We start from the raw sequence: 12056 nt of genomic DNA, 5'->3' as shown, positions 1-12056 counted from the left end.
ATATTTATTAACAAATAATATTAATAGATATTATATAATTATGAAAAGAAAAAATAAGTGAATTTATAACTAAAATTAAAATAAATTAAATATAAGTAAATATATTTAATAAAAGATATCTATATATATAATAATTTGTAAATATATTATTTAAAATTGTGATAGTCTGATGGTTGTGTTTTAAAATCCAATTTACCAGTTTTTTAATCGAACCGATCAGTCCGGTTCAATTTTGACAACACTGAAAATGAAAATTAAATACACAATTATTTCAAACTAAAACAACGAGAAAAGACAATATCTAAACATACTTTATATAACATAATATTTAATAGAGAAAATTCCACTCCCCTCCCTGTGAGATGTTAAAATGACACTCCCCTCCCCTCTATTTTATAAATGTGCATTTTTCTCCCTTCTAACTTTTAAAAAACCTCATTTTTAATCCATTTTAAACTTTTTGTGTTAACTAATGTTAACTTTATCCATTTTTTAAGAAAAAATAAATTATTTTTTAAAAAATACTCATTAACAAAAATTTTATTTTTTATTATTATATTTTTTATTAAAATATTTTTTAATAAAATTACCAGTGGTAAGATTTTTTTATTTAATATTAAAATAATATATATTAATATAAAAAAAATTAATAGTAAATATAAAAATAATTGTTAACAAACATGTTAGTAAAATCACAATTTAATAATTAAAAAATTATTGAAAAATAGGTGTTCGGTAGTCGGTTTCCGGACAGGTCGGGTGATAATTGATGGGAGCGAGAATTCCTCAATCGCGGTTGTGTCGGGTTCAGGCTTGCCGGGAAGTCGAGCACTTGTTGTAAGGGGAAAGAGGGGGTGCCACCTGCAAAGACACTCCGACGATCTAGTCAGTTAGTGCGCAGGCGGAGAAATGATAGGTGAAAAGGTGACGTACCTCTGGGGAAGGGCAGGTCCTTCCCCATTTATATCGTGTCAGAGGTGGGCCCTACGAGGACAGGCCCACCTTCCTCGAAGCTTCCTCACAGCTGTGGTGGGGAGCTGCCAGGGACGCGTGTCCGGGTCGCGAAGTAAATCGTTTGCACCCGACCGTTCGGGTCGGGTCATCTTTGGGTCGGGTTGACCCGCGAGTCACTTGGGCTGGGCCGTAACAGTGCCCCCACGCGCCAGTGGTGGTCGTGGGGACTATCAGTGGCGTGTCGTCTCCCGTTTCGTTTGTTCTCGTCAAGTCGGCCGCACGTGGGAAGAATACGCCCCCAACGCGCGTGTCCCCTGGTTTGCATAAGCAACCGTTTCGTCGCATCGTTCCTTGCGCGGAGCATTAAATGCTCATAATGGGGTGGAAAAACCCCGTTTGCAAAGACTATTCTGCCCCCAGGTTTTTCGCGCTTCTTGGGAGGCAGTTTTTGAACAGTCAGTTTTATGCTTCTGCATTTCTTTATACTTCCCATCTCTCTCTTTCCTTTTTCTTGCTACAAGATTTCAGAACGTCGTTGTGGTGCTCTCGTACATCCCCCTTGTATCCTTCCATACTTGCAATTTCATCCTCTTTCCATCAATTCAGGTAACTCTTTGAATTCTTTTCTTTTGTGCCTCGTTCTTGCATGCTTGTTGCCTGGTTTTTGTTGTTGCTATGTAGCCTTTCGATGGTGGTTATATATGTTAGGGGGGTATCATTCCAGGGTAGGTTTTCCCCTGAACTTCTACGTCCATTTAGAGTGTTTCATCCTTAGTTGGGGAGTAGTGGGGGTAGTGTCTGTGCTCGGCCTGGGCAACCGATCTCTTAGACTGACTGGATGGTCCCTCCATGTAGGTATGGCTCGCACGGTCTCCCGGGCTTCCCCTTCTCCCGCGGCGTATGATCCCTACGCTTGGGTCGTTTCCGACGTGAAGGATTCGCCTAATTAAATGGGTGAGGAGGAGCTCACCGAGTTCCGACAAGCCGAGTACTTGTGCGGAGGGACTGATGAGGAAGCCAATTATGACGTCTTCGTCCCGGCTCCTCACGAGCGGTTGTACGAGATCAATCTCCACCACCCCCGAGTTGCCGATTGGATTTAGTTCTACAAATCCATGTTTACTCAAGTTGGGGTCCGTATTCCGTTTTCCGCCTTCCAGATGGCGCTTTTAAGCCGAGTGTCCGTGGCGCCGTCGCAGTTGCATCCGAACAGCTGGGCCTCAATCCGCTGTTTCGAGATGGTTTGTGAGTACCTTGAGCTTCCGGTGTCTGTAGATGTTTTCCTTTTCTTCTTCAACCTTACTAACCCTTCGAAGGAGGGGAAACATAAAAAGGGGTTCATGTCCTTCCGGTCTGCCCAAGGTCGGAGGATTTTTGGTTTGTTTGAGGACTCCTATCATGGATTTAAGGACAAATATTTCAAGGTCCGCCCTGTCAAAGGTCGTCATCCCTTTTGGCTGTCGTTAGAGGGGGTACGCCTTATTCCGACCTATTGGAGTTTCGGGGCGGGGTCCAATGCCTTTGTTAAGGTAACTTATAGGGGCATGTCTGCGGTGGATAGGAAGATTGCCGACGTGTTGATGGCAGTCTTCGGGAGGAATCATGTGAATCCTCACCTCCTTATGGGTGATCGGGAGGCCGGTCGTAATTATATTTGTGAGAAGCCTCTACTTGTCTTTTATCTTTCTGCTTTGGTTAACAACTTGTTGTGATTAACCGACCTCGCTTGCTTTTTCGCAGTGGGGATGTCTGCCGAGGTGACGGGTCTTCCTAACTTGTTCCAAACCTTCCTGTGCGCTAGTGACGACGAGGGGGATAATGAGAAATCTGCCGCTGAGAAGTCTGCTGCTCCTCCGGAGGACAAGGCTGCTACCGAGCAAGGGGCCGTGGTCGACGAGACCGGCACCTCGGCCCAAGCTGCCCAGATCGAAGTTGACAAAGCGGCTCACGTTTCCCCCTTCCGCGAGGTGATCGGCACCGGGGGTTCGACGTCTAACCCGGATGCCGATGACGAGGTGGAAGAGGTCCCTAGCCTCAAGAGAAAGAGGAAAACGTCGTCCAGTCCTGAGGGGGTTCTTACTGTTATGGAGAGGAATTTTGATGCCGGGAACTTTATAGATTCCCAGCTGATTCCTGGTACCGAGGAGTATTTCCATGAGTCTTCCCTTGCCGGGCAGGCGAGGTGGATGTACCGTACCCTTTTACGAGGCGCCGTGATAGCTCGGAAGGCCGAGTTCGAGCTATCCGGGATGGAGTCCCTTCGTAGAAGGTTGGAATCTGCTGGGAAGGCTAACAATGAGCTAAAAAGTGAAGTTGAGACTCTCCGGGAGCAGTTGACCCAATCAAATGAGAAGCTTGATGCCGCCGAGAAGAAAGCTACTGCTGCCGAGAAGAAAGCCGCCACTGCTGAGAAGAAGTTAGAAGAATCAGACGCCACGGTTTCTCGTCTTGTCGATCGTGAAATGGCTTTAGAAAGCCAGGTCGGCGCGGCACAGAAACGGGTGGCCGACATAGAGAAGGAGAAGCAGACCGCGGAGGCCGAACTGGCAACATGGAAAGCAAAGTATAAGGACGTCGTCAAACAAGGGAAGGGTGCGATTTTGGCGACCGAGGAGGCTCTTAAAGCTCAGGTCAAAATCGTTGCTCCTGAGTTTGACACGTCGGCGATCGGCGTTTTCAAAGTCATCAAAGACGGCAAAATTGTTGACGTCCCCAAGAAATGAATTCTCTGTCTAAAACTTTTTTGGTTTAGCCGTTTTATTTTGGCTTGTGAACAATTTGACTTTTTAGTCGTTTGCCCACTTTAACGTAGTTAACTTTTTCTTATTTGTCTGGTTGTGTTATCGTTTCTATTAACCGTTATTGGTTTATAACTGTCGTTTATATTAACGAATCACGGCCTTTCGCGTAGTCATTTGTTATCGCGGTAATTGACGGGCTCCCGGGGTGATCAGTCCCGGGGCCGCGCGTCGTTGTCGGTCGTGATGGAACGGGTTGTCTGGAAAAAGGGAAATAAGACAAGAGAGAAAATTTGTACAAGTATATCTTATTCGGTAATTGCATAAAGGACTCGTAGGTCACTATGGAAAGTTCAAATCCGCAAATTAACCACTTAGCTCGATTGGTCGGCGTGTCGGCCCGCCTGTTAGGAGTAGAACCTTCTCAAGTTGATCGCGTTCCATGTTCTCGGGACTTCCTTACCATCAAGCCTTTCTAACTTGAAAGCACCTTTACCCATCACTTTTTTGATTCTATAGGGGCCTTCCCAGTTCGCCGCCAGCTTGCCCGCTCCAGGGGTCGGTGGGCCGATGTCGTTTCGCCTTAAGACGAGATCGTTCGGTTCGAATTCCCTTTTGAGCACTTTGGTGTTGTAGCGCAAAGCCATTCTTTGTTTTAGCGCTGTCTCTGTCAAATGAGCCATTTCTCTGGCTTCATCTATCAGGTCCTTTTCCACGGCTTCCCCTACTCCTTTCAAAAGTAGTCGGGGACTCGGTTCCCCGATCTCTACGGGTATTACCGCGTCCAACCCATACGTTAGCCGGAAGGGAGTCTCCTTAGTGGAGGATTGTTCGGTTGTTCGGTAAGACCAGAGAACCGAGGCTAGTTCGTCGGCCCAAGCGCCTTTTTTATTATCCAATCTCTTCTTCAGCCCTGAAAGGATAATCTTGTTGGCAGACTCCACCTGTCCGTTTGTCTGGGGGTGTTCTACCGAAGAGAACCTTTGTCTTATACCCAGGCCGTTAAGGAATTCCGTGAACTTTTTGTCAGTAAACTATGTGCCGTTGTCCGAGATGACGACTTCTGGGATCCCGAATCGTGTTATCACCTGCCTCCACATGAATTTCTTGCAATTGGATGAGGATATGCTAGCTAGTGGTTCGGCCTCTATCCATTTGGTGTAGTAGTCAATGGCGACTATGAGGTACTTGACTTGCCCAGGACCGACTGGGAAGGGTCCCAAGAGGTCGACTCCCCATTGAGAGAATGGCCGGGAGGACGTTAGCAGGCTTAACTCGGAGGCCAGCGCCCTGGCGAAATTGGCGTTCTGTTGACACTTCACACATTTTTTGACAAACTCCTTGGAGTCCGCCATCATTGACGGCCAATAGTATCCGGCTCGGATTAATTTTCTTGCTAGGGCCTTGCCTCCTATGTGGTGTCCGCAGCAGCCTTCATGGACTTCCCTGAGGACGTAGTCCGTTTGGTCGGGGTGTAGGCACTTCAGTAGGGGCTGGTTGAGCCCTTTCCTGAATAGTTGTCCTTGGATGACGGCGTATTTGGCTGCTTCCCTTCTCAATTTTGCCGCGTCCTTTTCGTCGTCAGGGAGTTTGCCATGTTCTAGGAAGCTGGTGATGGGGTCTAGCCATGAAGAACCTAGCCTTGACACGTGCAGTGTGACCGCTGGTTCTCTTGTCATACCTTGGATGAGAGACCGGTTGCCTTCTCCCGGTTTCGTGCTGGCCAACTTTGATAGGAGGTCTGCCCGTGTGTTCCTTTCTCTAGGTACGTGGTGGACCGTGACCTCTTCAAATTTTTGGCTTAAGTTTTTAACTTTTTCCAAGTACTTTTGTAATAACGAGTCTTTGGCTTGGTAGCTCCCGTTTACCTGGGAGGTGACGACTTGAGAATCGCTGCATATTTCCAGTCTTGTTGCTCCGACTTCCGCTGCTAGGGTTAAACCCCCTATAAGGGCTTCGTATTCTGCCTGGTTGTTCGAGATGGGAAATTCGAATCTGACCGACTGCTCGTATACAACTCCAACCGGGCTTTCCAAGATGATCCCGGCACCTCCAGACGTCTGGTTGGAGGCTCCGTCCACGTGGAGCTTCCACCGTGTATTCGCTTCTTCGGTTGGATCCCCCGTTACTTCTACTAGAAAATCTGCCATCGCCTGCGCCTTGATGGTTTGCCGGGGTTCGTATCGTATGTCGTACTGGGAGAGTTCGATGGACCAAGTCATCATTCTTCCCGCCAAGTCGGGTTTTTGAAGTACTTGCCAGATCCCCTGGTCCGTTCTTACGACAACCTGGTGACTTTGGAAGTATTGCTTTAACCTTCGTGAGGAGGTCAAGAGTGCTAGGGCTAGTTTTTCCAGTTTGCTGTACCTTAATTCTGCCCCTTGCAAGGCTCTGCTTATGAAATAGACTGGTTGTTGAGCCTTCCCTTCTTCCCGCACCAGTATTGCAGCCAGGGCTTCTCCTGTTATGGCGAGGTACAGGTATAGTGGCTCTCCGTCCTTTGGCTTCCCGAGAACGGGTGGCGCCGCGAGGATTTCTTTGAAGTGCCGAAAGGCCTCCTCACATGCGGGTGTCCACTCGAACGCCATCCCTTTCTTCATGAGGTTAAAGAATGGCAGGGCCTTTGTTGCCGATGCTCCGAGAAACCGGGATAATGAAGTTAGCCGCCCCGCCAACCTTTGGACGTCCTTGATACAACCCGGGCTCTTCATCTGGAGTATCGCCTGGCATTTCTCCGGGTTGGCTTCTACCCCTCTCTGAGTTATCATGAATCCCAGGAACTTGCCGGCTTCCATGGCGAAGGCACATTTGAGGGGATTCAGCCTCATGCCGTGTTACCGGAGAGACGTGAATACATTTCCTAGATCCTTTATGAGGTCGTCAGGTCGCGTTGTTTTCGCGAGGATGTCGTCGACATAGACTTCCACTGTCTTGCCTATTAGATCGTGGAATATCTTGCTCATCAGCCTTTGGTATGTCGCCCCTACGTTTTTCAGGCCGAATGGCATCACCTTGTAGCAGAAGGTTCCTCCTGGCGTTATGAACGCCGTTTTGTCTTCGTCTGGACGGTGCATCGGTATCTGGTTATAACCGGAGTAAGCGTCCATGAAGCTTAGGTAACGGTAGCCCGCCGCAGCGTCGACGAGCGCGTCTATGTTAGGGAGGGGGAAACAATCCTTAGGGCATGCCTTGTTAAGGTCAGAGTAATCTACACACATTCTCCACTTGCCATTGTATTTTTTCACTAGGACTACATTCGAGAGCCACGTCGAGTAGTCCACTTCTCGTATGAAACCTGCTTCCAGGAGGATGGCCGTCTGCCTGGCCACCTCCTCCGCCCTCTCTGTCGACATCTTTCTCCTCCGTTGCGCTACCGGGCGTGCTTCCGACCTGACAGCCAAATGGTGTGACATGATTTTTGGGTCTATGCCTGGCATGTCGGCAGGTGTCCAGGCGAACAAATCCTTATTGGCCCTTATCATTTCGACCAAGGACTCCTTTAACTCACGTGGCAGGTTCTTGTTGGTGAACGTGAACTTCTCCTCCGTGTCGCCGATCGTGAATTTTTCAAGATCCCCTTCTGGTTCCGGTCTAGGTTTGTCGTCTACTCTGGCGTCCAGGTCGGCTAGGAACACGTCGGATGCCTCCTTGGATTTCTTTCTTAGGGATAGGCTGGCGTTGTCGCAGGCGACTGCCATCTCGAGATCCCCTCTTATGGACCCTATGGATCCGTCGTTGGTAACGAACTTCATGACTAGCAGCTTTGTGTTGATTATCGCTTCAACATCATTTATCGTCTTCCTTCCCAAGATGATATTATAGGCGGTGGAATCTCGGAGGATTACGAACTCGGCCATCGCCGACCTTCGACCTTGGGCTTGTCCTACCGAGATCGGTAGGGATATTACTCCGTCAGGTTTGATGAAGTGGTCGCCCAATCCAATGACCCCGTGCTGGTGAGTCGTCAGGTTGGCGTCTTTTAGCCCTAGTGCGTCAAATACGTTGCGGAACATGATGTTTGAATCAGCCCCTGTGTCGACAAGGATGCGTTTGACGAGGCCGGTTCCCACTCTGGCCATAATGACCATGGGGGGGGTTTTCCGGGGTGTCGTCGAACCATTGGTCTTCCGGGCCGAAAGAAATGGAGGGAGGCTTCTTAGAGTTTCGCACCAACGGGCAGGAGACCGCCAAGACCTTAGCATCTTTCTTGTGTGCCGATCTGGAATTTGGCGCGGCATTTTTGGCTATCACCACGTTTATCACAGTGAGGCCGTGGTCTCTATCTTCTGGCTATTGTCGCCGCTTCGCCGAGCGGGTTTTGCCTTCTTCGTCTTGGTCGCGGTAGCGCCTCCTCGGTTCTCTGATAAGATGAGAGAATGCTGCTAGTTTGCCTTCCCTTATCGCTTGTTTGAGTGCATCCTTCAGGTCAAAACAGTCCTGCGTTTGGTGGCCGTAACCCTTGTGGTAGTCACAATAGAAGTTCTTGTTTCCTCTCGTACGATCCTTGAGTGGTCGGGGCTTCGGCAGGATTCCCTTCTCGGCTATTTATTGATAGACTTCCATGATGGGGAGAGTGAGCGGGGTGTAGTTGGCGAATTTCCCGACCCGGGGGAACGACCTGGGTGTCTTGCTTGGTGCCTCCTCCCTGGTTTGTTCCTTTACTCTTTCTCCGTTACCCTGTTGCCGAGCTTGGCTGTAGCCGGACTGCCGCTTATTGGCAGCCACGACTCGGCTGACTTCCTCGTCGTTTATGTACTCCTTGGCTACCGTCTGGATCTCGTGCATCGTCCAAACTGGCTTTGTGGTAAGGTGTTTTCGAAAGTTTTCGTTGAGGAGGCCGTTCGTCAGGCAAAGGCTGGCCACCGAATCGGTTAAGCCGTCGATTTCCAAGCATTCGTCGTTGAACCGATCTAGGTACTTCCTGGTCGGCTCTCCTTGTCTTTGGGTTATCCCCAGGAGGTTGATCGGGTGCGGCTGACTTCCTCGTCGTTTATGTACTCCTTGGCTACCGTCTGGATCTCGTGCATCGTCCAAACTGGCTTTGTGGTAAGGTGTTTTCGAAAGTTTTCGTTGAGGAGGCCGTTCGTCAGGCAAAGGCTGGCCACCGAATCGGTTAAGCCGTCGATTTCCAAGCATTCGTCGTTGAACCGATCTAGGTACTTCCTGGTCGGCTCTCCTTGTCTTTGGGTTATCCCCAGGAGGTTGATCGGGTGCTTTGCCTTTGCTATTCGCGTTTTAAACTGGGCCAGGAACGCACGACTGATGTCCGAGAAACTGTAGATGGATCCCTGCGGGAGGCCGTTAAACCACCTGATCGCGGGTCCCGCTAGGGTTACCGGAAAAGCTCGGCACCTTACCTCGTCCCCTACTCCCTCTAGGTTCATCCTCGCCTCGAAAGCCGTGAGATGTTCTAGAGGGTCTTGAGTTCCATCGTACCTCATGTCCGTTGGTTTGTCGAAGTGTTTCGGCAACCGGACTTCGAGGATGGATCGGTGGAACGGGGTGACGCCCATTATCACAGGTTGTCGTGTCCTCGCGGACCTCCCTTCCTCGTCTTCACGATCTCGTGCCATGCGGCGCATCTCTCTGCCACGGGAGTAGATGATTGTGTCATTTCGTCTTCTCGGGATCGGGGACTCTTCACGGGTGCTCTTCGCTTCCGTTTGGGATGCGGAGGTGCGCCGCAGGCGGCTTCGGCGGGAGTCTCTCTCCTGGCTCTCAGGGGACAGGGTGTAGCTGGGGTCGGTGCTTCGTCCGTCGCGCTCTTGGTCGGCTAACTGTCGCTCCAAATTTTGGACCCTGTGACGTAGCTCCTGCATTATTATGGCGCTGTCGCCGCCCGTTCCCCCGAAGGGTCGCGTCCTCGTGTGTTGTTCAGTGTGTTGTCGGGGAGACCTTCGCCGACCTCTCAACGAGGCGACAGAGGCTGCCCCTTCCGCTCCGGCTCCTCGGCCCTGGTCCCCGGGACCCGGCACAACGTCCATTAAGGCTCTCCCCACAGACGGCGCCAATGTTCGGTAGTCGGTTTCCGGACAGGTCGGGTGATAATTGATGGGAGCGAGAATTCCTCAATCGCGGTTGTGTCGGGTTCAGGCTTGCCGGGAAGTCGAGCACTTGTTGTAAGAGGAAAGAGGGGATGCCACCTGCAAAGACACTCCGACGATCTAGTCAGTTAGTGCGCAGGCGGAGAAATGATAGGTGAAAAGGTGACGTACCTCTGGAGAAGGGCAGGTCCTTCCCCATTTATATCGTGTCAGAGGTGGGCCCTACGAGGACAGGCCCACCTTCCTCGAAGCTTCCTCACAGCTGTGGTGGGGAGCTGCCAGGGACGCGTGTCCGGGTCGCGAAGTGAACCGTTTGCACCCGACCGTTCGGGTCGGGTTGACCCGCGAGTCACTTGGGCTGGGCCATAACAATAGGTATCTTAGAAAAAAATAATTTAATTATTAATTTTTTTGAAAATATTTCGTTAAAAATACAATTTAATTAATAAAAGAATAATTTATTAAAGGATATTTTGGTAAGCAAAATTTAATGATAAAAAATAAAATTTTTGTTAATGGATATTTTTTCAAAAAATAATTTATTTTTTTCATAAAAAATGGATAAAGTTAACATTATTAACACAAAAAATTTAAAATGGATTAAAGAGGAGGTTTTTTAAAAGTTAGAAGGGAGAAAAATATACATTTATAAAATAAAGGGGAGGAGAATGACATTTTAGCATCTCTCAGGAGAGGGGAGTGACATTTTCTCAATATTTTATTACAACGCAAAAATAATTTTGGAAGAAGATAAAAAAAAATACAAGAAAAAGTTGCGTCATCAATTTGGGAGTAATATTATCATTTTTCATGTAATCGTTACTTTACAAAAATTCACAACTAATAATTTTTTATATCATTACAATATTTGTTTTTCTAATAACTTAATAACATTCAAACAAACTCTTAATATCTCGGATATATTTATTGTTTCTTTTGTATAATGTGTCAGTCTGTCTCGATTTAGTTATAAAAAGAATATTGTAAGAGTCTCATTTAGCAACAAAAACGTATTAGGAGTCTGATTTAAACCAAATCACAATTGAGAAATCGGATGGAATCTGTTCTGCTCGAGTCTGTATTAGGCCGAAATGTGCGTGGGCCGAATAGGTTGTTTGATGATGATAGCAAATAGGTTGTTTTCTATTGTTAGGCTCCACGGATAAAGTATTTTTCAAGAGACAACTTACCTGCAGTTTGGACGGGCATAGATTGGGATAAATATTGGGTCCGAACATCATAAGTTATTTGGAGAATTTAATGGAGACCAAATTGATCAAGAAGGATTGAGTGGTTAATAAAGTGAAAAAATTGCACTCATTTCTGAGATTGGAAAAATTGCACTATATTTGTCTCTGATCTGTTATTCCTTATCGACACATTGACATGGCTTGATAATGTGTCGGTCAGTGACAAATGTCATACTGATGTGAATGGTTATGCCACATGTCACAATGCTATTTTGTCACGTATCGAATTATGGCACGTGTCACAATGTTATTTGTCTATGTGTCATCCACTATGTTATCATTGCATATGTAGTAAGTTAATCCCCTTATTTTGCATCAAATAATTCATTTTAATCCTTGAAATTAAAGAACGTACACCAAATTAATCTCTTTATCAGTTTATTGTCTTTTTTTTTTATAAATTTAAAATTTTTAATATTTTTTATACTAAAATTCTCAATATTTTTTTATGTACACTAATTTTAAAATTCCCGTTTTGTTCTATTTGTTTTTTAAATTTAAAATCGTCGTGCATGTATATATACCACTTACTCTTTGTAAACCAATACACACTACATTTTTATGTATCATTGCACAGATCCATTGAAATTAGAGCATTTCTTGAATAAAAACAATCAATTATTATTTAAATAAAAAAAATTACTATAAACATCATGAATGTTCCTTCTAATAGATTTTAGATGTATTCACACTATATATATGTTTTAGATGTTTCTTTTCTAAGAATGAAGGAGACAATTTGAGATTATCAACAGGATTGTATGCATCATTATCTAGTTAGTATGATATTAAACTCGCTAATACTTAAAGCATAAAAGATCAATAGAAGTCTTCAATGATAAATGTATTGATGAGAATTCAAATCAAACTTAAAATTACATAGTTTTTTAACATGCTCGTCGTGCATGAATTCTTATTGTTGATATCATTAGGGGTTACAAGGAACATGTATTTCATCCTTTTTAGGGGTAGTATCCACCATGTCCACCACCTTCGCCGCTGCCACTACCGCCTCCATATCCACCCCCGTGAGCACTTCCAGCACCGCCACCACCACCGCCACTACCAGA

At 46.7% G+C, this 12056-nt stretch overlaps 3 protein-coding genes across 3 annotated transcripts in view; 1 reads left to right on the top strand and 2 right to left on the bottom strand.

Annotated features, from left to right (window-relative positions):
- The window catches only part of LOC107487020 (uncharacterized), an 8434-nt gene extending 6530 nt beyond the window's left edge, over positions 1–1904 (top strand). Inside the window, exon 7 of the mRNA XM_016107600.1 lies at positions 1810–1904. Coding sequence (XP_015963086.1) covers positions 1810–1904 — 95 coding nt within the window. The remainder of the gene's footprint in view (positions 1–1809) is intronic.
- A 2195-nt stretch (positions 1905–4099) lies between these two features.
- On the bottom strand, positions 4100–6520 carry LOC107487021 (uncharacterized). The gene is made up of 2 exons (XM_016107601.1): positions 4781–6520; positions 4100–4648 (listed from the first exon to the last, which is right to left on the bottom strand). Exons 1-2 carry the CDS (start codon positions 6518–6520, stop codon positions 4100–4102), a joined length of 2289 nt encoding a protein of 762 aa, XP_015963087.1.
- A 5394-nt stretch (positions 6521–11914) lies between these two features.
- Positions 11915–12056, bottom strand: part of LOC107487022 (glycine-rich protein DOT1) — a 668-nt gene continuing 526 nt past the window's right edge. The window contains exon 2 of the mRNA XM_052262453.1: positions 11915–12048. Coding sequence (XP_052118413.1) covers positions 11915–12048 — 134 coding nt within the window. The remainder of the gene's footprint in view (positions 12049–12056) is intronic.

This window comes from Arachis duranensis, chromosome 5 (assembly GCF_000817695.3).
Source record: "Arachis duranensis cultivar V14167 chromosome 5, aradu.V14167.gnm2.J7QH, whole genome shotgun sequence".
Lineage (NCBI taxonomy): Eukaryota > Viridiplantae > Streptophyta > Magnoliopsida > Fabales > Fabaceae > Arachis > Arachis duranensis.
The sequence above is the reverse complement of the archived record's forward strand: the minus strand, read 5'-3'. Positions and strand labels throughout refer to the sequence as shown.

Excerpts from the sequence above, each read along its gene's own strand:
- LOC107487021 (XM_016107601.1), bottom strand. The coding sequence starts at position 6,520 with ATGAGGCTGAATCCCCTCAAATGTGCCTTCGCCATGGAAGCCGGCAAG. Across the intron at positions 4,649-4,780 it reads AGAAATTCATGTGGAGGCAG|ACAAACGGACAGGTGGAGTC; the intron begins GTGATAACACGA and ends GAACACCCCCAG.